Source organism: Gymnoscopelus braueri (genome assembly GCF_963280865.1).
Source record: "Gymnoscopelus braueri genome assembly, chromosome: 14".
Lineage (NCBI taxonomy): Eukaryota > Metazoa > Chordata > Actinopteri > Myctophiformes > Myctophidae > Gymnoscopelus > Gymnoscopelus braueri.
In genome coordinates this window covers 23,928,365-23,955,176 of record NC_137619.1, presented here as the reverse complement: position 1 = coordinate 23,955,176, position 26,812 = coordinate 23,928,365, and the positions used below count along the sequence as shown (strand labels likewise).

Below are 26,812 nucleotides of genomic sequence, written 5' to 3'. Positions count from 1 at the left end.
GGATTATACTAGGGTCAGTCCACTCTAGGTGGACACGCACTGACCTTTTGCACCTTAATCCCTTGTATAACGCACTGACTTTTTTTGGGTCTTTTTATTGTGCTCCTTAAGCACCTTAACGTCCTTTGTCTATCATGCACAGTATAAGTATAACATGCACAGTACAATACATTGCTGCTATGCTCAGGCACCTTAAGTTTAGTTTTTTTAGTTTTATTTATTATCTCAGGTAATTTGTAAATATGTAGATAACTTGTCTGGCCTTCTGTTGCTCTCTTGTTTTTGATCTCCTTCCCACCTGCCCCCCACCCTCTTCTTCTCCCCCCCCCCTCTTCTTTCTATGGAAACTAACGTTGCGATGGGAACGATGTACAAAAAAGAATTTCACCCACTTTTTTACCTTGTAAACCTGTGATGTGACAATAAAACTGATTCTGATTCTGATTCTGATTCTGTATTTTACCAGTGTGTTAAATATTTTATTACTGCGGTTGCCATAGGCACTACAGAGTCTGGGTCCAACACAGATGCCAACAATTATTGCCAAATGTTATACTGTCATCAAGTCCCTCGTAAAAGGTGCTCCTGACATAAAAAATATAGAATTGATGTGATAATGTCCAAATTGTAAATAAAATACTTGCCAGATGACCTCCGTGTCCTTGACCTCTGACCACCCAAATATACCATATGTCAGATATTGAGTGAGAGATTCAATATATGAAGTGTCATGCTTGTGTTGTGATTTGATGATAGTGTATTGAGACATTGAGGACAGGGTGACATACAGTACAGACATATCCACAGACAGACTCATTACAGTAGTAAATCACTTTGTGGCTCAATGAAGAACGGCCATAAGAATTGAGAGTATCTGATGTGATGTTTTGTCATGAAGCAAACAGTGCAGTGCAAGAGTCCAGGTCAATGGCAGTTCAAAACAAACATGTCAATCATCCTCCTCAACAGAATCCTCGATCCCATCGGCCGGTCAGAAAAACGACAGACCTCATTGTGACCTCGGTGAGACGAGAAGTCAAACGCCGACCCCGCCCACACAGAGAAGACCACGTGACGGCAAACGGCGGCCTTAGGAGTCAAAGACCGGGTGAGACGATAATCGACCACAAGATCAGCTACCGTCATACACACTGGGATGAACGCCAACGGGAGCTTGACTATGACCCTAACGGACAGTGGAGAGGCGTTGATGATCATTATGGTAAACCCTTCTGTGGTCCATGGGAACGCCAGCAGGATAGACATGGCTTTGGTGAATATGAAGGGAGCCCTGTCAAAGGTTCAGTCGTGGCTACGGCACCTGAGCAGTGCCAGAGAGAAGGCAGGAGTGTCCTGTTCTACTGCACCGTCTTCATGGGCCTGGTCCTCTTCCTGGTTGCAGTAGGTGCCACAAGATGACACATGGGATTGCTGTTCTGCTGGTTATTGCCCCCACACAATTAAGACTGTTCCTTGCCGTTATCTTCTGCCTGCCATCACCCTGGCCAATTAGATATTACTTATTTCTTAGAAAAAATTGTTGTGTCGTTTCTGCAACCACAGGATTCTTATGGTCTGTGTTGTTCAGACCAACTCGCTTCAGGTATGAAGTTCCAATGGGAAAAGATCCAAAAATGTGTCCACTTGTCAGGATTTCTGTGCTGCCATCTTCACAGTAATAGGCTGAAATAAAGTCAAATAAACACTTGGTTTTAATTTTGTTTATAATATTTCCACTTGACTGTTGGCTTTTTATTTTATTATAATTGTAGTAGTAGAGCATTAGGCTTACTGTGCCTAAGAAATGTATTATACATACTGTACAATCACTTATACAATAGCACAGTTCTTTTTGGGGGATAGATGCTAGTTAGTTATACAATGCAGATGTACACAGTATGTTGGTTACTTGTTCACATATGTTATTTAGATGGACGTATACCGTTTAATCACACCCAGAGAGGCTAAGAGTATTATTTAGATGGCATGTTGTCTAGGCAAATGCTTAGATTTGTACGTGGTATCTAGGTACTTTGAAGCACAAAATTGATTTTCTTTGCACTCTACTTAGGTGACCATTTACCCTGTTGTTTGATGACTACAATTCATGCCACTTACTCTGATCTTGCACTCCTAAATCGCTCTGGGTTAGAGCGTCTGCTAAATGTCAAAATTGTAAATTGCACACCCTCTAATCAGTGGTCTACTGTAATTATGGCCAGAGACAGTATGTGCTTTATCAAAATGAACAAAAATGACCCCAGGGAAACTGATTGAATGTAACTTGATTGAATGTAACTTGCATTGTAGGTGTGAATGTCTCTAAAATGTAACTATTTAAGAATGAAGGCAGCATGAGCATAGATTAGAGAAGGCTTGTGTTTGCCACTGTAAGAGATACGCACCTTGGCACAGTAAGGACACTCTCCAAAGACAATGTTGAAGCTCTGCCTGCTGGAAGGCAGTGACCGCAACCACTGATGACCAGAGAGACACAAGGGGAGTGAGAGAACATGACATTAGAGAGAACCAAATTGTTGTCCATAGTGGAGCTGTCAGTGCTGTCTCTCTTTGTCACTTTGTCTCTAACTCACAAAGAGAGAGATGAACAATCTTCATGTTGGAAAGGTATTGAAATGGTCATAGTTGCCTTTTTACCAGCTTGTAAAGCAAGCTGGTTTATATTCAGTCGCTGTGCAAGTAATGAGTTTGTCATGACTTTCTCTTCATTGGCTGTCTTTTAAGCCAATGCCTTCCCATACACTGTTTCAGAGACAGCAAATGTCATTCTTATGAATCTATTAATTCTTACTTAATCCAGACCTGCGATCCAGACCTCTCATTGCGGCTGCAGAGTTTCTAATTATCTAATAATTTTACAATTTGGTTCTTGCTCTGGAGGACCTTTTAAGTCAACTTTAGACGGAAAGGCACCTTAATTTAACTCTTGAGTTTAATATTTAGTTTGTTTTGTAATGTTAAGTAAGCTACAAGAGTCATGATAGTACTTTTACAGGGTTTTAGCTTGGTAAAAGCTGGTATAATATGACTGTAATTTGTGTTTGAATAGTCAGTATAAAATACTGGCTAGTTGATCCCATACATTTTCATTACAACATGCTAACATGCTTCCAGTGGACATTTGCCAATTTAATAATGGTTCTCAACTATTTGACAAGAACCATGGGATGTATCAAATCCAAATGTAAATGTACAAACTATCCCTTTAAACTGATTGAATTTAATAAAGCTACACTATGTTACTTAATTTGTGAATACATTTTATATACATAATACAGAAATTATGTCAATACAATAACATGTGGTGGTGGTATTTGGTCTCCCTGCTCTTCTACTGAGATATTTATTCTGCAGTCTGGTTTGCCCACTACTGGTTTAAATTGCTACAAAAAATGTTGGCAACTTTGTTATAAAATTAAAACTTAAAATAAAGATAAGGATAAAACTGTTCTGTTAAATGTGGTTAATGAATGATTCAATATGTAATATATTGGAACAATTTACTCTCATAGTTATATTGTACAGTATGTAGTATTAAAGGTGGTGTAAGTGATATTTTTTGGTAAAACAAAATTGTAAAAAATTAAAAGCTCGTTACATTTAAAGCTCTCATTATACAGTTCAGTAACGGCTCGTCTTCCTATCTCTCCAGCTCTTTAGTAAACAGAAAATACATCATACATAATTCATCCAATTAGGAGTGAACCCCACAAAGATAATTTATCAGTTCCAGTTCCAATTGTGTCTGCTCATTTATTCAATCACTTTCAATTTCGCTTTTCTATCCTGTATCCTGTATGAGTTCTCTCTCCTGGTTGGATGAAATTGGTATCCCAAACAAGTATTTTCTGTTTACCAAAGACAAATTAAAGACAAATGCATGAAGAGTAACCACTTTATACAGTACTAAAGCAAGATTATTGTATGAAATCTATGAAGGCCACCTCTGCAAGTTTCATATGGTTTGTGCCATGCTTTGTGTGTGTGTGTGGTGTGTGTGTGGTACAGACGTACCTCATAGAGACAGGCCTGATGGAAAGGCTGGCCACAGCGCGGGTCATTGCACACCTGATCGGGAATGGCGGACTCCAGCCGATAGGAGTAACAAATCCCACACTCAATGCTGAAGTTCTACACAACACAAACAAAAACAATTACGCGTATTTGTCACGCAAGTTCATATCATGCACTTTAACACTGTACAGCACATACTGCACATACTGTATATAGGCTACTGTAAATCTTTTACATTCAGACATAACCACTTTAACCCTGGCGGCCTGTGGGCGTGTCATATGCGAACATTTTCAAAACAATTAAATAGCACATCTATTGTGAGCTTGTAGATCAGAATTATTTTTAATAGGGCTTAAGAGAAAATAAATAAATAAAATTGACTAATTGGTTAAATTAACACTCAGGATTTGACAGTGTTATCTGTTAGTTTGCAGTGGGGACGTGCAGAGTCTCAGGGAGTGGGTTTCTCAGCCCACTCAGAGGCACGAAACAGGCCTGTTGTTAAAACTCGAGTGCCGTTTGCGACAGCACGCTTTACTCCCCAGCTAACCAAGCAGCTTCCTGCGTCTCCCAGCCCACCTCCAGTCTTCCTGCACCACCTCCTCTCTCTCTCTCTCTCTCTCTCTCTCCCCGTCTCCAGCGATCTTACAACCCTGCTGTCACACTCTCACTCTCTCTCTCTCACTTACACCGTCTCACTCCCCATCTCTTTTTTCTCTCTGTACCCAGTCTCTCCTATATACTCTCTTTTCAAACTCCCTCTCGATCTCTGTCTCCACTCGTTTCCAGTTGTGCGTAATGAGAGGGGTTCCTGGGGTTTTTTTTCTCCACAGCTATCCATTAAGAGAAGAGAGATGGCAGGGAAAAAAATCATAAATAAATAAAAAACACCACCGCCACCCAACATCTGGACAACTCAACTTTTTCCCGCTCCTCTGAATGTTAATGAAGCTGAGGCATTAATCACCGTGGCGACAGAGGATGAACACGGTGCCCTTTCAACCCTTCCACAGAGGAGGAGGGGAAGGGGGGGGAGTGTAAAAGAAACAAACAAAAAAAAAACTAAAAAGATAAAGGGTTTCGGTGTGATTAAAGCCATCTTGATAGAGGCGAGGTATCTGCCATCTTTGTAATTCTAATGATTTTGTCTGTAGAAGCTCCAATTAAAGGGAACTAGAAAGAAGTGTTTTAGAGGTAAAAAATAAATAAATTAAGTAACAGCAAAAAAAAAAAGGCAACATGTCCGCCCCCTTATATCTCCAGGAGAAAGCAGTAAAACAAACACACACACACACACACACACGCATATAGTAACATGCACACATATAGGTATGTACTGTATACACACTCACAGTAACACACACACATGTATGTAGATGTTTACAGTATACTCACACAGTGAACCTCAGAGACTTCACAAACACTACGTGCACACACGCACACACACACACACACACACACACACACACAAGGCTGGAGGTAATTGTGACGGGAAGCGGATGTGTTTGAAACGGAGAGGGAGATGGAGGATGGGGGTGGAGGTTGCGGGGGGTGGGAGGGGGGGCAGTTGTGTGACATACAGATTTTTCGTGGGTGGCAGGTGACGGGAGTTCTGTCTCCAAAACATCCTGGAGGTTGAGCAAGATGCTGGCGTCCGGGTTCCTGCCGGCACATTACACGCACACGCATAGGCACACACACACACGCGCGCACACACACACACACACACACACACACACACACACACACACACACACACACACACACACACACACACACACACACACACACACACACACACACACACACACACACACACACACACACACACACACACACACACACACACACACACACACACACAGAGAGACAGCTCAGTCACACACAGTAATTAAACACATGCAAATGAGCCTGCAGAGAGAGCTAGAGAGAGACTGAGGGAAGATCAGGAGGATCTCACCACACTGACTTATAAACATCCAATACAAAGCAAACATTTCTACTGCTGCTGGAGAGAGATGTGTGCAGTGGAGCTGACATGAGCTCAGCTCAAAGATCTGCCTGAAAAAAACGGCACTGGAAATGGTTTAACTTGTTAAATTCAGATCACATTTGAAACGCATGTGCAGAGGTCTCTAATATGAAGACTATTTTAAAATTAAGACTACATATTATATTGTGGCTGTCGGGGCGGAAATGTTTTATGTCCAAAACCATTCTGTATTTAATTCATATTTAAAAAACATTTAAAAACAGTGAAAATAGGCGATCTACAAGCTCACAACGCGTAGCATCACGGCACGGTGTGAGCTTGTAGATGGCCTATTTTCACTACTTTTGTGTGACAAATAAGTTGAAATATGAATATAAGAGGTTTCTGCCCAACAGCAACATAATTATATAAATATATATATATATACACAAACTCAGTGAAATTGGTTTAAATCTGTGAACTCCCACACACAGACACCGGCACAATTTAGCCAACACTTGTACTAACCGTACAGAGTCAGAGACAGAATTAATATCACACGAAGAAATAATACATCATTAAACAAAAATACACAGATCATATAAACAAAGGAAAAAGTGTACAACAAAATGTTTTAATTGTCATGTCATATCTTACCACAGGTGCATGTTAGCGTTCAGCTTGTTCCTCAGAGGTGTCACCACTGCAACACAACAAGCACAACATGAAATGCTCAGATCAGCCCATCTTTCAACTTCACAAACCACACACCTACTGTATATTAAGGTGTCATTTTGGATTTTAGTGTTGGCTATTCAAAAATAGCAGATATACAAGCTCACACCATGTCCCTTTGTGCCGTGCTGGGAGCTTGTACATCTGCTATTTATGAACATTTTTGAAAAATCTTTAAAATGTTGAATAATTCTGAATCTGAATTATTTTAACACAAATCTTCTCTTCTGGGGGTCCCTGGTACAAAACATTTTCAGATCGGGGTCCGTGGCCAAATATATATCAATCTACCGGTAAGGCATTTTTGTAGAATCGGCCTCAGGCTTAACATGTTGATAGTGTTCACAGATAATGTAGTGGTGAAGGCCCCCCTATCTCTGGAACCAGACGTCAGCTCTCCTGGATCAAGTCCCATCAGAACCTTCTCTCCTGCCAGAGTCAAATCTGTGAGTGTTAATTAAACTCTAAATGTGAGTGTAAAAGCTGATCTGTAAGATGAATTAACATTTCTAATGTGCAATGCTAGAACATATGCTGCAGCTAGTGGGTTGACAAATCTACTTTTAAGAATTCTTTGTAAATGGTGTTGATCGTGTCTTGCCTTAAAAAAAACAAAAAAAAAACACATGCGCACAAGATAGGCAGAGAGCCTTGTGCACAGAAGACAGAGAAAACCACTGACAGATGTAAAGAACCATTACATTCTCCTGTTCCACTAGAGAGCTTTGTCTGAACGGTGCTCATCATTTTCACTGTGTTTGTTATTCCTACATGCAAAAAGCAATATTTCTGCCTGACCCCCTTGTGTTCGAGGGTCGCTGCCTGCCTCCCATCTTCCAGGCTGAGGTGTAGGTACGTGTGTGTGTGTGTGTGTGTGTGTGTGGGGGGGGGCATGTGTGTATGTGTTTAATATCTTCTGAGTAGCATTGCTAGGCAACCCGGAGAGGAGTTGTGCGTCGCCGGCCGTGCGTGACCTTGGGGTTTGCAGAAACAATTGGCGACAGTTGACAAGGACTTAAATAGAATGCTGCCAAGCCCAGAGACAGTTGGCTGTGCTGGGGATTTGGGAGGGGAGGGGGGGGGGGGGGGAGTGGGAGTCAGAAATAAGGACGGACAATGATAAACATACCTGGACAGGTAGCAGCCAGCCATGTGAGTATAAATTCTTCTTATGATTATCTTATTCATGAGGTCTAATCACTGATCTGGTAACGGTTAAGGATGGGTGGATATAATTCCCGAGTCATATTGCCTCAGACATGGTTAATGCCGTGTCATTCATTTCCCCCTTTTTATAGCCATCCATGCTTGATGACTAGTAATCGCTGATCTGACAACAGCAGGGATGGGTTATATCGCTTCAGATTATCACAATGTCACTGCTATTCTTTTCCGTCATTTATTCATGACTGGTGCCTTATGATCACTGATCTGCTAACAGTAAGGACGGGTGGAAGGGATACTTGAAGCATATGCAATTAGCTTCAGTCCATCCACTGAATGCTGCATTATAAATGCTCATTCTAGCCACACCTGATTAACTGATCTGAAAGGGGCATGGATGGGTCAAAGTGATAGCCACACTCGGTTTATCATCACTATTATACCCCTTCCTTTATTCATTTCTGACGACTTAACTGGTTCTGTCCTTTAACCCATTAAAAACCGAGAAAGCAGCTGTGTCATTTTAGATTTTTCTTTTAAAAAATATACATTTTGGGGCTTTTTATGCCTTTGTTGATAGGACAGTAGGCTGACAGGAAATGGTGACAGAGAGAGACGGGGAGCTACACGCAGAAAGGCCTAGGCTACATTAAGCCTAGGTGCCCGGGCCGCTACGCCAGCGTTCTGGGCCGCCATTTTAGATTTTTTGCGTTGGCTATTCAAAAATAGCAGATGTACTGTACAAGCTCACAGCGCGTCACTTTGTACCGCGCTGCGAGCTTGTACATCTGCTATTTTTGAACATTTTTGAAAAATCTTGAAAGTGTGAGAACTACTGATTTAGAAGGCATTTGTAGAATCGGCCTCAGGTCTTAATGGGTTAAAATGCAGATGAGTGAAAGGAAGAGAGTCAGCCTAGTGTCTGACTGAGAGATTGAGAGTGTTGCACAGAGGCTGTTAAAATGTTCACCTCCAAGGTGTGTTTGTGAGAGAGAGAGAGAGAGAGAGAGAGAGAGAGAGAGAGAGAGAGAGAGAGAGAGAGAGAGAGAGAGAGAGAGAGAGAGACACTGTGTGTGTGTGTGTGTGTGTGTGTGTGTGTGTGTGTGTGTGTGTGTGTGTGTGTACAGGAAGCAGAGGAGAGAAGGCTCTGGCAGGATGTGATCCTACACCAGTAAGACACATGTCCAGACAACACTATCTATGGCCACAATGCAATTTGTTGCTGTGGGTCCCTCTCACGTCTTACCCATTGTCATCTATTGTCACTGTCACCTGGGCTTTGTCAACTTGTTTTTCTTTTCTTTTTTTATTACCCACCATGGTCAGCTCCCAACAGGCAGCACTCTGGTAACATCTTTGGGTGTCGGGGGTCCACCTCCACCTTAATGGAAACATTGGTTCCTAAATGCACGCACACAGACGCACACACACACACACAGACGCACGCACACACACGTGCGCACAGACACACGCACACACACACACACACACAGTGTAATTTGCTAACACAGAACTACATGCATATGATACTTGTAGCTGTGTTATTGTGTGATATGATATATGATGATATTGTGTGTGTGTGTGTGTGTGTGTGTGTGTGTGTGTGTGTGTGTGTGTGTGTGTGTGTGTGTGTGTGTGTGTGTGTGTGTGTGTGGGGGTGTGTGTGTGTGTGTGTGTGTGTGTGTGTGTGTGTGTGTGTGTGTGTGTGTGTGTGTGTGTGTGTGTGTTCTACAGTACCTATAGCGATCCTCCTCATAGTGTCAGCTCGGCTGGGTTTTTCTGGCTCCAGGACCCAGGTCTTTGTATCGATCTCATCCAGGACCTCCCAGAACCCAGCCAGGGACTCCACAACCAGTAGGAACTGGGCGTGGAGCTGGCCCAGTGTGCTCTACCAGACCACATCACAACACGCCATTGGACAATTAGTCATTTCCCTAAACACATAATACACAGACCACGACACTTGCGCACGCACGCATACACACACACACACATGCGCATGAGCCGTAAGTAACTTCAGGCCCAAAGAAGATATATCACTACACCCACACTTATTTTTTTTTAACCTATTAAGAGTGCCAGAATTGACAGAATTATTTCAGAATGATGTTGTCCCAGTGCCAGAGTTTTTTTCAAAGTAAAAAGAAAGTGCTTAGGAAGCAAGATGCAGCCCTTTTCAGTTCTAAGTTAAACAAGGAGTGGATGGAGCTGCAAATCTTCAGATGATGATATCTTGGGTTCTGAACATGTTTTGCAAAAAAAAATTATTATAATTTTTTTTACTATTTTTTCAAAAACACGTCAAACACGTCATTGGTACGTTGCGCCATAGCGGTAAAAACACGTGAAACACGTTAATGGCACTAAATTAGTTAAAACCCGGGGAAGTGTCTGTGTCATTTTAGATTTTAACCACTTTAAACATTATTTTATACTTAGGCTATTCAAAAATCGTGAACATTTGTGCAAATCTCTGAATATTTTTTAAAGCGAAACATTTTAACTCAAATCTTTGCTTCTGAGGGGTGCCTGGAACAAAATATTTTGAGATGGGGGTTCGCGGCTGATAGAGTTAATCTTGATTGATCATAATTTGTCTAGTGTCCTAAACCTGCTTTAAATGTCAAATTAATATAATGGTGTTATATTGGCCTAATCCAGTCATGTTAAATGCTTCTATTCTCCCATTCTCCTGTCTCTTTATGCAAGGTCAGACAGCTGGCTACAGGCTTTCTGTGGCTATCTGTTGGCTCCTCAAGTTATGTCAACATGGAAATGTTTTGAGAACACTATCTCGGTGTTCTTCTCCAATGCATAACCCTTCTTTCAGTGTCACGAAGTCACCACTGACCAGTGACCGGTCAGAGCCGAGGTCAACGTGTTGTTTGAGACATTTGGACGCTGTTTGTCCAAAGATAAACTGTCACACCATAATCATCATCTTCATCATCTACCATCATCATCCTCATCTGACGACGACGTAATCATCACTCTCATCCAATCCAAGAAGTCTACCTTCGCCCGGAAACTCATCTATGTCACATCCTATGATGTCATTGTTTATGTTACCTAACTGATAACGGGCCATGTAAAAGTCCAGTTTTGGCGTGCTATGTTGGAGAGAGACACGACCGATGATGCCTTGCCTGCAATACCTGTGATACTGTAACCTTCCCAGTCTCTCTGTCTGAATATAATCTTTATAACCAAATGGCTGCCTGTCTCCGAGTCTGAATTTTCTTTGTCGCCTTTATGAAAGTGTCTGGTACTTTGTGTGGGTGATAAGGAAAAAACAGCTCCATCAGCGGCCAAATACATATAAGTTTGGGACATTTTTAGAATCGGCCTCACATCTTAATGGGTTAAAGGAGAAAACATATTATTGTGATAAAGCACTGGGGAGACAATATCTGGATTCTAATCAGCTCTGGGGTCTGAGCCTTAGTCTAAGCAGGTGTGACTGCAGATCTGACAATAGAAGGAGAAAGGGGGAATGGAAGACTGAAAAAGGAGAGAATATAGAGAAACATTAGAAGCAGACCGGACACAGAGAAAGACAACACAGATATGCAGAGAGAAAGACAGTTGTTCTCACCATGCATTGTGTACAGAGTTTAATTACAAAGTACAACCCTCAGTGTTTTATTATTAATAATGAATCCATTTGCAACTTTGAGAGCCCTTATGGGTCCATTTGGTTACACTTGTACACTGAAGATTGTACTGTATAGCATATACTGTACTGTAGCTTTCATACAACCTCATGTGCACAGCTAGGATGATGCCCCATTTAAACCACTTACAGTAACTTCTATTGTGTATACTTTGTCGTGTAATGAATAGGGGAACGCGTTATACAAGCTTATAGATTGGCCATTTTCGCAATTTTGACTATAAGTGACATTCCCAAAATAGGAAGTAGGGACATTATAGGTTGAAATGGTTTAGGGTGAATTAAAATAGCTGATAATGATTGAACAGTTGGTAAAATTTAACTAACCAGTGTGAAGAGAACATTCACATTCTCTCCCAAACTGTGTTTGAGAGTGCACATCAGGCACCATAAAGCCTTGAGACACACATGATGAACATGCAGTACTAGACATGCACGCACGCACACACGGACAGGAGGAAAATAGGGAAGCTGATAGAGGTGTGTAGGAGAGCAATAAAGATGGAAAGAGGGAAAAATTGGGGGCAAAAAATGAACCACAAATGATGGGTCACTGTGCCAGCACAGTGCACACAATTAAGCATCGGCCAGGTGCGAGAGAGCCTTGGCAATTACAGCCCAATTAATGCCAGTGGTGTGACTCTACTCAGAGCCCTGTTAAAATAATATACACAGTAAAATCCTCAGTGTCAATTTAACAAAAAAAATTAAAAAGTGAATCCGTAAATGAACACTGAGGATTGTATTGTGTACAAGGACTGGTAACCAAAGTCCTGGATAGAAGAGTGGCAGAATATATCAGAGCCTTTAAAAAATATATTTTATTGCGTGGTTATGTCTTGAGCCGTACTGAGAGTAACAAATGTAACATTGTACCCTCTCAGAAACTGTAGACTGCACAACTCACTGTGTAGTATAGTATTTAAGGCAAAGGATTGAGAGAGGGCTTTTCAGTGCAGCAGAGTCCATTACATTATTATTTTGCAACAACGATTATGTTTTATAATCAATTAAATCAAATTGTTCGATTAACTATTGTAGCCCTATTGTAGAGTACTGTAGGTAAGGTGCCACTGCCTGGTGCTGCTGACCAACTCAGACACACCGTAATAACACTCACATGTTCATTAACATGAGACATCTCACTCACTTTTTATGTCAACTAGTTCAACACCGTGCTCATAATTGAGACTGTCTTTGTATTGCATGCTTACAACAAAAGGGCAGATTTTCTCCTCTCCCTCTTGCACGTACACACACACACTGCAGCGTATTCCTCTCTGCCATCCAGTTCTGCACAAACACACAGAGTGGCATGTCTTGGCCCTGAGACGGAGCAGGCAATAATTACTCATTCAAATGAACATGTCAGGACAGCCGACAGACAGGCCCTACCCCCACCCGTGCACACACACACACACACACACACACACACACACACACACACAATAGACAAATGCACGTGTATATGAACACATCACAGCATGAGAATGAATCAAGCTGTGTGCACACATGTATTAAGATACATGCACGCTCGTTCACGTGCACACACACGATGCTACACACACACACACACACACACACACACACACACACACACACACACACACACATCATGTTGCGGTGTGGGGGAGATCCATCAGCGGCTCAGCAGGCAGACAGCCTCCATACGGCAACACTGTTCTGATCTGCTCTGCACTGTACGCCTGCCATGTAGCGCACGCACACACACACACGCACGTGCATGCATGCACACACACACACACACACAGAATCTACCAACATTAGCATCTCTGCTTAAAATGTCTTGGTCTTTGCTTCTCAATTTATTTCCTTTTCTCTCTTTTCTGATCCTTTATTTGCTTCCATTTGTCTTTCATTCTTGTTCACACAAGCACATGCACATACATGCACGCGCACACACACTCACGTGTGTGTGTGTGTGTGTGTGTGTGTGTGTGTGTGTGTGTGTGTGTGTGTGTGTGTGTGTGTGTGTGTGTGTGTGTGAGAGCGTGCGTGCGTGTGTGCGTGTGTGTGTGTGTATATATATATGTTGTTTGTAGAAGCTGGGTTAAAGCAATGTGGTGGGGGGGGTGAGTAGTGTGTTAATGACATGATGACTACTACTCATTTTCAACACATAACCTACTGTATGATATAAATACAGAATTCAATAAGCCACAGGTCTTATATCTAAGTCGGCTAGAGGACGTCCAATTGCCATTAGTGGCTCACTTATTAATTATATGTAAATACACTATGTAAGATTATATAGGTCATGTCAGGATATGAAGCCTGATATAATGACGTTCAATTTAAAAGGATAACGGAAACAAACACTGGGTGGGCGCTGCTGGTCAGGTCCCACATTCTTCTGTAGTGAATGCATTTTGGCCTGGAGAAGTCACAGCTAATCACTGCATCCAATTTTGAAACTGAAGTGGCCCCACATTGACTGTAAAGCACTCGGGAGGAACACTGGCTGCCCTGTGATTGGGATATTTCTCATGGCAAGAACCCTCTTACCACAGTACTGTGACCGTCATACAGAACCTTGTCCTGCATGGGCAGTATTCACACAGGGCAGTATTGTACAGTACAAATAAGTGTCTGCATCTCAACCAGATGAACTGAACACCTTCAATGCATTTCAGGCTTGGAGGTTAATCACTTAACCCATTAAGACCCGAGACATGATTCTACAAATGTCATCGAAATCCCAACAGTTTTCTGAAAATACTTCTATATCAGTGGTGCTCAAACCTTTTCATGTCAAGGACCCCCAACAATTATATGTATTTGGCCGCCGACCCGCATCTCAAAGTATGTTGTTCCAGGGACCCCCAGAAGCAAAGATTTGAGTTGCAAATGTTCGCTTTAAAAATATATATATTCAAAGATTTGCAAAAATGTTCTAGATTTTTCAATAGCAGATCTGCAATCTCACAACGTGGCACTCGGTGCCGCGCTGTGAGCTATTTCATACTTCATTGTAAGATGGTCTCAAAAATAGGCGATCTACTGTACAAGCTACAACCACTACTTCACACCTGTAAACCAGTGATGTGACATAAAATGTGAATAAAGTTAATTCTGATAACGCGTTGTGAGCTAGTAGATCTGCTATTTCCACTTATTTTTTTAAACATTTTTTAAAAGGTTCGCCTATGACGGCATGCCCAAAAATGACGAAATGGTTAATATGATTAAGATGCAAATGGGTCAGGACCCCTGACCACTAGAAATATCTAGGGCAGACATGTGTAATCCACTCATGGCACACGGCCACAGGTGGTCCTCCGTGCTCCAGTCTGTACTGGTCCCTGCCTGTTTGTCATAAGTAGTAAAGTGAATTGTGTTGTCAAAATAAGCAGCTGTTTTGAGGCAATTTGGCTTTCCAAATCAACTTAACCTCTTGCAACATCTCCGTCTCGGTCGTCCGCCCTCGGATGAGCTCTCCAGCGGCGTGACAATGACGATGATAACTTGCGGGGGTGTGTGTGTATATTTAAGGGTGTGTGTGTGTGCGTGTGTGCGCGTGTATACAGTACCTGTGGTGTCCAAGTGAGGTCCAGGGGGACAGGTAGGTCGGCTGAGCAGTCAGGTGTCTCTGCAGGGTGCTGTGGTGAAGGACACAGAATAATGTAGGATGAGACAGAACACAGGACAGATAGGACAGAGGAGAGTCATGGGACAGGGACAGGACAGACATCAACTCCTCCTTTTCAACCCTCTGCGACTCCTCCACCCCTCACTGCCTTGTCGTTCCCCTCCCTAACCTCCCCTCTCCACGTGTCCTCTCTCTCTCTGTCCACCCCCACGTCCTCACACCCCTGCCTCCTTCCACCCTCCCTCCTCTTCTCTCTCTCTCTCTCTCTCTCTGACTGTGCCCTCTGAGAGGTGACCTGGCGAGGGCTTTGCCAGCCAGCTGCATCTCAGCGAGGACTCTGGACTATTTATATCTAAAAGGTGTGTGTGTGTGTGTGTGTGTGTGTGTGTGTGTGTGTGTGTGTGTGTGTGTGTGTGTGTGTGTGTGGGGGGGGGGGGGGGGGGGCATGGGCAAAGGGTCACATCTCAGCACCCTCCCTGGTCCCTGTGGATCTCACCTGGGTTTAGGTGGCATCCGTTTGCCTTGAAACCATCTCACCTGGCCTTGTCACCCACATGGCTGTGTGTGGGTGTGCTCGCATGCGCGTCTGTATGCAACCTAACTACTGGAGGGACTGCCCTGAATGTGAGGCGTTTAAATAAAGAATCTGAGAGAAGGGAGATACTGTAGTACTTGGACTATCATTATTTGAGGTATTTGTTGCTGAATATTGTATTTTCATGCACACATGGATGGTCTGTCCTGATGGATATTTTTAACCACTTAGGCCCTCAATACTTTGTAAACATGACCTCTAAACATGGCAATGTACTTGGTCTGCTGTATTTTCCCTCTACACCAAATCTCTTCACCGAAAATAGCCGATCAACAAGCTCAAAACGCGTTTTGAGCTTGTTGAGTTGCTATTTTCGGCAAATGTTCCCCCCAGAATAGTGATGCTAGGGTTCAAGTGGTTAAAGAAGCACATGTACGAATACCAGATATCCTGATGCATGTCTGTGGAGATAGATGGCTTTTCTATCATGCTGAGGTCTACGTGGGGATGCTCTATCTGTTCTACATCTCTGTCACAGCAGGCTGTCCTGTCTCTGCAGTATGACCTAGATCTAGAGCCTGCAGAATGGAAATCACTGATTTACTATCAACAAATTGAACAGACCGCATGTGTGGAGATGTTTGGTCACATTTGACTCTGGACTGACTACAGATCAGTGTGTGAATAAAGTGTCATTTTAATCATGGATGGTGAAGTGAATATTTCTTACGTGTGGTGTGTGCGAAGTTTCCCTCTGTGTGTGTGTGTGTGTGTGTGTGTGTGTTTGTTTTAAGGGTGCGAGAATTAATCAAATTAATCCATTTGATTGGTTATGAAAATAATCTATGTTTAATTTTGCGAGAGCGTTAAATTGGACTCTGGCCTAATTGTGTGTTTAACTGCATGTGTGTGATAGTTACGTACTGTACCTTGGGCTTCAGTACAACAGTGAGGACGTGCTGCCGTCCAGAGGAGTCATCGGCCTTCAATCTCAATGTACGGAACTCTGTGTCTATGAAGACCAACCTGGACACACACACACACACACATGCGCACACACACACACACACACACACACACACACACAGGTGTACATGTAATATTGTCCAACGACAGCAGACACTCTCCATCATAAATCACAGCAGCTCTTAAGCTATATTGAGCCGTAAACAAGTCCTTCTCATTTATCACTCCTGCCTCCATCGCAGTCAGACTACAGAAGAGCTTAATGGCCATATAAGAACGCTTTAGCCACCAAACTACAGCTGTATTTACTTATTTGATTAGTTACGTTTCATAAAACCTACTTTGTCTCCCTTTCAGGAAACTGAATGGGAGACAGCGTAGGGACACACAGGAGAGAATTATCTCTTGAGATTCAATCCCCGGCCAGCAGGTATGTGCAATATCCTCGGAGTGAATGTGTACTCTCAGACTTTAACTCACACTAAGGACTTTGTTATATGTGGTTCTGAATATGAGCATTTTAACTACGTGACCGATACAGTCACAACACTTTTAAGAGAGGCAAAATATGGCACCAAGTAAATGTCACTGGAAATGGCCTTACCAATCGAGAGCAGCAGACCAATATACATAAGCCCTGAAATGCTTAGGTGAAAGTGTTATGCGACATTTTTCTCAACAAAAATGGCATTGTTTACAACTGATCAAAGTGTCGACACGACTCTCCGTTGAACATACAGCATTTTCTGTTGCGCAACACTTAAGTTATACTTTTAAGTTATACTTACAGTACATAATATATATTACTCCACTTAACAAGTGAACTCTAGCCTTCTAAGGTTGGAAACAAAGGACAAATCAAATTTACAGGGCGCGGCGTGTGTTCACTACTGCCGGCTGACACTGCCGTATTTCTGCAGAGGATTTATGGAGTGCGTTAGTGAGGAGTGATGCGAGTGGATTGTACGCCTGGCTGACGTGCACTCTGGGACTGATGGAATGATGGGAGACGACGGCTGAGAAAGACGCGGCTTGCCGACTCATAAAAAAGTGACAGCGTCGACATGCACTTACACGCCATCAAATACTGCGGAAACACACGCAGACAGTCACAGAAGGCCACACATGCACAAATGAACACACACACAATCCTTCTTTAGTCCTCACAAGGATGGATGTTAAAAAGCAGAGCACACATGCACACAGTCATAGGCATGCTTGCAGATATCTAATAGGAGACAGGAAGAGATCACAACTAACGCCTGACCAATGCCATATTTTTGGGTCCCATGCCGATCGGGCATTTGGAGAGTCCTAACACACAAATTACAGATGTGTGGGCAGATATATGTTGTAAAACAATATACATCTAATAAATTGACAAAATGTATTTGTTTAAAGTTTTTCAAAAATAGAATCTACAAAGCTCTACAAACAACATTTCACGGTGTTTTGAAAATGTTTGAGAAGACGTTCCCAAAATAGGGACGCCAGGATGAAAGTGAAATCTAGAGACACATCAGCTGAAACGGACCCACATCATGAAACACATTATTTATTTGTATTGCACATTTACATCTGTACACATTTCTGAAGACGCCACCACACCATAGTGACCAACAAACTTCCCTCTGCCACCCTCACTTCACGGCTACTTTTCCAGTCTCTGTTGCATCTCTCCAAATATCTGCACTCCCAGGTGGTGTCTGCAGTGAAAAAAACTCTTATCGGTGCGGTGCATCCCTCCTCGCTGTGCCTCGTTTCCCCATCTCTCCTCTCCTGTGGGGTCTCCCGCCCAGGGTAGCAGGGACTGCTTGGCGATGATGGAAAGAAACAGCGTGACAGTCAGGCGTCCTGCTGGGGACACTGATGAGTGCTTCCCATTTGCAACTCTGCAGCCAAGTGAGCTGCTCAGAGCGCGGCGCGCGACACTTTCACGGCTCTCTCGTGTGTACGTGTGTGTGCGCGTTTGTGAAGTTTTGCATTTCTATTTGTTATGCAGGTGTGTATGTCTCTGCATCAATGAAGGCCTAAGCCTGATTTATACTTCAGTGCATGCTGGTATCGTGGGTTGAAAATAGCTAATCTACACGCTAACAATGCATGGCAGTGCGACATGTGAGCTTGTACAGCTGCTATTTGCGGCATGCGACACCGGCGCCCAACATATGTGTGGAGTCTGTGCAATGTGATACAGATACAGTACATACTGTAGATGACTACAGTATGAACTGTATCTGTGGGTGGGGTTTTGTTTCATTATGATTCAAGAACAATATGTTTACACACATGGGAGTCAACAAAGCAATCTCAGTACATCCATACCATGGTACACACAGATAAAAAGACGCACCAAACTTACATATTTAGTCTATTCAAGCACGCCACTCGTTAGAAGCTGCGACCAGTAGGGATGAGGGAAAGAGTTGATTTACATAATAATCGGAATTATCATTTTCTATGGTTCTGCAATGATTCACAACAATCAAAAATCCCTTAAATATATAGTTTACATTTTCACCTCAGAAGCTAGCCTAAACCCACCCATTTTATTGATTCTTCTTAAAGAAATTCTCTTTGTCACTGAGAATTGAGCAATATTAAAACGTTTTTTTTATATGTGCAAGTTTAGCATGAATAAATGTGAACATCTGCAGGTTTGCCTTTGTGTGTTTACATTATTGCAATCAGTTGATGAAATCTTTTTTTTGATTACAATCTTAATCACACTCCACTCACATGCCATCATTTGTCACACCACCTTGGTTACTGCACAGTGGACTGTAGTAGATCCTGAAAGCCCCCTGTACTAAATCAAGCATTTATTGGGAATCATTTTGAATCAAGCATAAATTTGTAATCGAATCGTGTCCGCAAGAATAAAAGTCGTATTGTGAGATCCTGAAAGATTCACACCACTAACGACCAGCTCTCAGTTTGTGCTTGAAATGTCTGGACCAACCGACAGAGTGGCTTATACTGCAGAGATGTGTGATCGCAAATAATAATAATAACAATCAAACCATCACATGGTTTCTAATATAGGGTTTAATGAGGCGAACCAGGCTAAACACATTTTTATATAAAACCACAAACACCAATATTTTCCCATCATTTTGCGAGTAATCCAACATTATACAGGCATGTATGCACACACTTAGAAAGCTGAGTATGCCCTCAAATGACCTCATTGTCATGACCCCCCCCTACTGGCCAAGAATACCACCATGCCTTTGACCTTGGACTCCCCCACACTGTCTCCCTCTCTGCTTTCCTACGGCCTGTCTAAAAATATATATTATGATTGGACTGCACAGTCTGCTTTTACTGAAAGGAAACATCTAAAGTAGTGATTTGATCTCAATTTACAATTTAGCACACGCTCTTATCCAGAGCTACTTACAATGTGACATTGGAGTAAGCAGAGTAAGCATGAACTCTAGTCAACAAACAGTCACATAAGTAGAGTGCAGATAGAACACTGTACGTGCCTCAGAGATTACTTCACTTACATTTTTACATTAGGCACAATTTCAAACTGCACCAGCGTCAGCTTCCAGCTAATTCACATTATCGTTGCTGTCAGGCAGAAACCTCCTATCTACATATTTCAACTTTTCACATATTTCGGTAAATTAATGCCCTACTTCATCATACATGTGTTGCACAAAAGTAGCGAAAATAGCCGATCTACAAGCTTGAAGAACGGCTATTTTCACTGTTTTATAATATTATATCTAAATATTAAATAAAAAAAGGAACGGTTTTGGACATACAAGGTGACGACATGTAATCCCATCCGTTCAAATAGACTCTGTCAGGAGCCATCATGCTCTTTTTAACCTGTCTAAACAAGGACTATGCACCAAAAAACTTTTACAAACAGCAACTACAACTCCGACATGTCAGAAAGGGCCCCGCCCTAGTGTCCACAAGAAGAAGAACATTTGTGGACAGACAGACAGACAGACAGACAGACTATTGGCTCCTGCATTTCATGTGGGGCCCTAATTAGGTCGCTTGTTCGAGCTCAGCCTAGCCTGCTTGTACATGTATTTTCTGGCCTCACAAAAAGAACAAGACACGTTGACAGTGTGACAGTACTGTGATAAGACCCTGTGAAGACAGATACTCTGCAGACACACAAAGACGCAGCGGACATGAAGTGCCAGCTGTGCCCATAATGAGGCCCAGCTATGCCAGGCTTGTGTTTGGGGGCACCGGGCGCCGGCGGCCAGGCTACTTGACCTCATTTTTCCCATTAATTAACACACGACGTGCCTTCTCCAACCAATTAAAATGACCACTCTCTCCAAACTCTGAAAAAAAATTAAAGCCAGAGAAAACGTGTAAGGGTGAGAGAGAGAGAGAGAGAGAGAGAGAGAGAGAGAGAGAGAGAGAGAGAGAGAAGAGAGAGAGAGAGAGAGAGAGAGAGAGAGAGAGAGAGAGAGAGAGAGAGAGAGAGGTGACAGAGAGAATAGAGAAAGTCATAGAGATATAAGAAAGAGAGAGAGGGAGAAAAAATTATCTTACCTGGCCCAATCAGCGGGTAGAATTACAGCTGAAAAATCCCTGGCGGCCATTAGCGTGGCCCGTGCCAATTAAGACGCTAAACGAATCTCGAGTGCTTTGGAGATTGAGGCCCGCTGTGTATAATGCCTCCTAAGCATAACGCCACGTCCAAATGATGTCGGTCCCCTTCCCTCCGCATACCTTCAGCCTCCCCCTCACCCCTACCACCCTCCTATTAAAACCTGAGAGTCTTCAATTAGAGCCATTTGCATTTTAGCCAATATCATAATTGCAGACGGTGGTCATTAATAGGGAAAAGTGGAAAATGAGCGTGGGGAGTCGACGCATAATCCAGGCTCGGGGAGGATAGATCATCTCCAACCTCCCATCCTCCCCACACCCCACCCTGACAGAAGGAGATGACAGTATTAGCGGGGTCTTGTCGCCGCTGTTGCGTGGGCAGGAGAGTTATTAAACCTGACCTGGATTTAACTATTACTCAATAACTAAAAATAAAGAAGTCATTAAGAGCAGTCCGGTAATGTGGAGCAACGTTATCCTAGCCTGTGTTTTAAGCTAGCAACAGAAGAAAAAAGAGAAGACGTATGGGTTAGTAAATGTAAGTTGGAGTTGAGATGTGTTTGTGTTTAGATGTTTTCTTTAATCTGATCCCTTATGAGTATATCTACATCTATCTGATCATCTATCCATCCATCTCTGTTCATTTCAGCTCCTTTCATGCTTTGTATTTGTAAATGAGTCCCAGTAATGTCACTACCTAGCTTAAGGCTATAGTTAATCAATTCCGGTAGCCTCATTTTGGCCTATAAAAAGGTTGGTGTGTGTTCATACAGTCTTCTGCCCCACCCCCACCCCCGCAGCACCCCATCCCTCCAGTGATGTTATCTCTTAGTCTTCTGTGGAGATCAGGGAAAACCCAAAGTTGGTTTCTGGATCACACACTAAACAAGCTCCGTCAGCAAGCAATTCTACAGGCAAATTAGTTTTGTGTGTCTTGGGATCAGGCGAGTTGGGGTATGGGGAACATTACCATGTTACTCATTAGGGAAACATAATTATTTGATAACCGGTTTGATTTCCACTGTGAACTCATTTAAGCCGCTGGTGATATTTACATTCAGAGACAATAGAAATTAGTTTTTTTTGCCCAGAGATAGTGCAGTTGCAAAGGCTCTGTTCTATGGAAATGCATGCACCTCTTCCTGGCTTTTGATTGAATTCTGTAAAATACGTCTCTCAAGAGTCTCCGATGCCTTCCATCACTGTTATACTACTGTACCTATTTTGGTTTTCTACTTTTTGGTAAAAAAAAATATACATGGATATAAAGGGGAGTGGAGTACAAGCCCATTAGGTTGTGTCCCCTCTTTGGCCATAGCTACAGGGCACTATGATGTAGGCATAGGCTAAAGTGTCCACCTGGCAAGCAATTTTGCACTACATTTCAATTTACGTCCTCAAAGGAGAGGTTAAATGGACTAAGATCCCCAAGAGTGGACAAAGTTTGCTTAAGTGGTTTCAGTTGGAGACCATTTTGTGTTGATGATAAAGTCAGAACCGAACATATGGTATTAAATGACACAATATTCCTACATTAAAGTAAGAGCAACTTACTTGTCCCAGCCGAGCGCCTCCATTTCAGAGATAAGCTGGGAGTAATACTGAGGAGGAGGGATGGACCGACACTCAGGATGGCTCTTCATCGCTACTTCCTGTGACAGACACACATACAATTTTGATATTAATGTTAATCTTGTTTTGCTTAATTGCTTTTTGCTTTAATTTCTATTGTGATTAAGACCAATCTCAAAAATAGCTTTCACTTTGCAAAGTTTATAGATCGGCAAGCTTGTATATCAAGATCGTAATTGAAATATTTTGAACATTTTCACCGATAATGACAAAAAAAAAACAGGGATGCTACTGTAGGTTGAAATAGTTAAGTGATCCTAACACTAGCAGGCTGAACCTTACTGTTTTTTTTTACCCAAATTACAAAGCAATATCATCTCATGACATCATCACTTAATAATATTACATACAAGCTTTCCACATAAATCATACATAGACACATTTGAATATGTATTGATATACTATCTCATACCATGGTCTGTTTCCAACACATCACCACATTTTTCCATTAACCTAAAAAGCTACTGTATATACATACATGTGTCCCTCACAGTAGAGGCTATTGATGATGGCCAAAGGCCACGTTATTTTCCATTTCCATACGGGCCAATGTCTATGTGACCCCATGAACCAAGGTGTCAATCCTGCCACCTTACCATGACAGTCTTCAACTCCAGGAGAAAGCTGACAAGATCTGCCGAGTGCTGCAGCCTCTGTGAAGAGTCAAATGAGAAGAACAGACATCCATGAATGGCGAGGATAATGAAGTGGCAGTGTCTCTCTCTCTCTTTTTTTCTTCCCTCGTCAGCCAGCCATTCAAATCAAACACACTGTTTGTGATTAATGGGGGCTGCCACCAGCTTTAATAATTAATGATAGCTTAAAGGCTGTGAAAATAATGAACTTTGCAGCCCGGGGTGAAATATCAATCTCGCCCAAATAACCCTGAGGGGCCCCATAACAAATAGGGACATTTTCAAGGCAATGTTAATTAAGCAGTGAAAAATATTTTTTTCCCTTGCTTCCAAGTGAGGCGGACTTTGATAGGTGACAGGAAGCATGGCGGACATGGCTGGACAGAATGGAGCAAGCCAATAGGATGTCAGATACTACACACACACACACGCACACACACGCATGTACACACATGACTGCATGGCCAGCCGGAAGTCAGCTGCAGATGGCAGATGTAAAGCCTAGTTCAGAGTTCAGACCAAAGATTGGCGGCGACACAAAACCGTTTAAGCCAGATTTATTCTTTATTCTGAAAATAGCAGACCTACAAGCTCACATACGTGCATTCTGAGTTTGTAGATCGGCAATTTCTGGCTCGAGACACCGTTGTACGATGGAACATACCATTTAAGCACTAGAACGTTGCAAAGACAAGACGCATCGGTCTGAATTACACTTTAAGTACATCACGAAACAACTAAACACAAAATAACAACAGCGCACAAACGTTTTGGACCTCACCTGTTTCACTATCTGCTCGTAGCCACGCAACAGGTGTTTGAGCTGCCAACAACAGTGGAACCTACAAGGAAAACAGCATCAGACACATGTCACCTTTACGGCCACGGAAAGTAGTAACTGGAGTTGTACTAGATTTGTGTGGGAGGCAGTTGGGTGCATCGCTAAGGATGTGGTTACTGATTACACTTCGACCTTTAGGAAAGGTAGCCTTGTTCACAAATTTGATTTCAATGCGTTTTGGCATGATTATTGAGAAAGCTACATTGGCAGAGCATCCTTGCAGATATATTATTATTTTACATTAAAAAAAAACATTTCTCTCCCTTGTTATCAATTCCATTGTGTTACAGTGTCCAGCCAATCAATAATCTGTGTTATTAGTGTGTATTAGTTATCTCCCATAATAAGACCCACCTCTAAATTGTGATGTTTAAATTATCATCGTTTGTGAAAATAATGAAAACGATTCAGTTACTTTAAACATCAACATATTACATCGACTATTAGAATAGAAATAGCCTACACTCCAGCAGACCATATAGCTGCCTTTATCACCAGAGAAGGTGTGCTCCTGTGTATTCCCTTGATGACAACAATAGCATGCATTTACCTCCCATCTTTAAAGTGCAAGGCCAGTATCGTATACACAGCACTGCGGCATCTGTGCAGTCTCCCTATGCTAGACACTTCAGTTCAAGCTCTTATGAAAATGGAGGTAATAAGATGTATACTTGGCCCGTTTGACTTGGTGATCCAGCGGCAGCAGGATTCTTATTCTGAAGTCTTTTTCCTGCAAAGAAAAATGAACACAGTTGCACATTAATCCCATGACAGCAACGCCGCAGTAGATCTAGCCTCACAAGGCCGTTGTCAGGGTCTCCGCCTCGGCGCTCTGACACAGATAAGCTGTTATGTAAAAGCATTGGATCCCACAAAGTTAAATCTTCCTCTGTGTTAATTGTTTACCCACTTCGTAACTCTGATAGTGTACAAATGTACACTTGCGGCCGGGTCCATTTGGTTACATTTGTACACTATCAGAGTTATTAACAGTACACTGAGTGTTTTACTGTGCAGCTGTGGTCCTGGTGACAGAGACACAGCACTGTGTTGTGGTCTAATAACTGGGTTTGGGAGTACTATAGACCTGGGAGTGTGGGACACAAGCAGTGTTGCCATGTCCGCTTATTATAAGCAACTTTGGGCTTATTTTTCTGTTAAGTTGCTGCTAGTTGGGTTACGTTTTTTGGGGGGCTTGTGTAGTAAGCAAGTGTAGTTGCTTATTTGGGCTTGCTTTAAAAAAATATATATATAATTTAAATCAGCTGTGCTGAAATATTTTCATGTCACGGAAGCCCAAATGAATGATGTATTTTATTTGTCCCCTAAGCCCCATCTGAAAATGTTTTGTGCCAGGGAGCCCTGTACCAGATGTGTGTTGTTTGAATGTTAAAGAAATCAAGATTATTTGAAAATAGCAGATCTACAGTACAAGCTAACAACGTGTCACGATATTTCAAATAGCCAATGTACGGTATATAGGTTTAAAGCACTCAAAAGTGCTTATTTTGGGCTTGTTTCCCCAGACCTGGTTGCTTATTTCTCTCACAAACTCAACACTTGACACAAGCTGAGCACAGACATGTGTAAGTCCCTAGGACCCTAGCTAAATACATAATTATGCAGGTATTTAGCAGACTCTCTTATCCAGTGAGACACAACAAGCAAGGTAAATTACAAATCATACATATAATGCAGAGAGTGTACCTCAAGAAACTATAAATACCAAGTAAACCATGAACCTATTGCACAGGATAGGTGGGCACTATTTTGTCTAAAATGTAAAAAAGAATTGTCTTAAGTAATATAAAGTATGCATGATGTGAACATGCACGGTACATCATTATCAAACTTAATGTTATTCTTCAACTTCTAGTTCATGCCCCAAAATGACTGGATATATAGGTTTTGTAGAAATTGTAGAAATATTAGACCTTATTTGTCGAATATTTATGCATGTTCTAATCATGAAAACTTGACATTACTTAAGACAAAATAGCCAATTTTACATCGAGGTGCCCAGATGTCCCTAGTGCACACCTACAGTACCCTGTTACTATGCATCCGTCTAAAATAACAGGTTAAAACATCTCTAAATCACATGAACCATGCAACGGCTGACATGAATATACAGACAGTACCTGAACAGTAATAAATCCATCATAGACCGTCTTGTCCTGGTTAAGAGGCAACAGCAGAGGACTCTCTTTAATCAGTGAACTGTCCATGATCACACTAGTGTCAACAGATGTTTCCTTTTAGCATGGATCTGCTAACTGCTGGTGTACAACAGTTGACTGACTGCACAATGTCAAGAAAATATCCCTTACTAAAGTGATGGAAAGCCCCCTCTTGACAGTGTCTGCGATAGATAATGTGATTAACAAGAAAGACTGTCATGTTATTTTTGACAGCTAG

At 42.2% G+C, this 26,812-nt stretch overlaps 2 protein-coding genes across 4 annotated transcripts in view; one reads left to right on the top strand and one right to left on the bottom strand.

Moving 5' to 3' along the window:
* The window catches only part of LOC308099862 (uncharacterized protein), a 28,381-nt gene extending 26,647 nt beyond the window's left edge, over positions 1-1,734 (top strand). For both annotated transcript variants that reach the window (XM_080448697.1, XM_080448698.1), the window contains one exon: positions 970-1,734. In XM_080448697.1, the coding sequence (XP_080304823.1) occupies positions 970-1,419 (450 nt within the window). In that variant the 3' untranslated portion in view covers positions 1,420-1,734. The remainder of the gene's footprint in view (positions 1-969) is intronic.
* Positions 1,545-26,812, bottom strand: fancl (FA complementation group L). Of its 2 annotated transcripts, XM_080448702.1 has the most exons (14): positions 26,536-26,812; positions 25,066-25,124; positions 24,335-24,395; positions 23,515-23,571; positions 22,841-22,938; positions 16,657-16,753; positions 15,134-15,202; positions 9,647-9,797; positions 9,227-9,310; positions 6,668-6,713; positions 5,619-5,700; positions 4,036-4,152; positions 2,406-2,477; positions 1,545-1,683 (listed from the first exon to the last, which is right to left on the bottom strand). In XM_080448702.1, exons 1-14 carry the CDS (start codon positions 26,620-26,622, stop codon positions 1,648-1,650), a joined length of 1,116 nt encoding a protein of 371 aa, XP_080304828.1. In that variant the 5' UTR covers positions 26,623-26,812; the 3' UTR covers positions 1,545-1,647. The 2 variants fall into 2 exon arrangements, with proteins under 2 accessions (XP_080304828.1, XP_080304827.1); XM_080448701.1 differs by lacking the exon at positions 1,545-1,683 and having other exon boundaries at positions 1,875-2,477.

What these genes read in the sequence shown, in the direction of transcription:
- fancl (XM_080448701.1), bottom strand. Translation starts at nt 26,622, where the DNA reads ATGGACAGTTCACTGATTAAAGAGAGTCCTCTGCTGTTGCCTCTTAAC. An exon ending in CACCAAGTCAAACGGGCCAA is followed by an intron (nt 24,396 to 25,065) that starts GTATACATCTTA and finishes TTTTCCTTGTAG; the next exon opens with GTTCCACTGTTGTTGGCAGC. An exon ending in CTGTTGTACTGAAGCCCAAG is followed by an intron (nt 15,203 to 16,656) that starts GTACAGTACGTA and finishes CCTTCACCACAG; the next exon opens with CACCCTGCAGAGACACCTGA.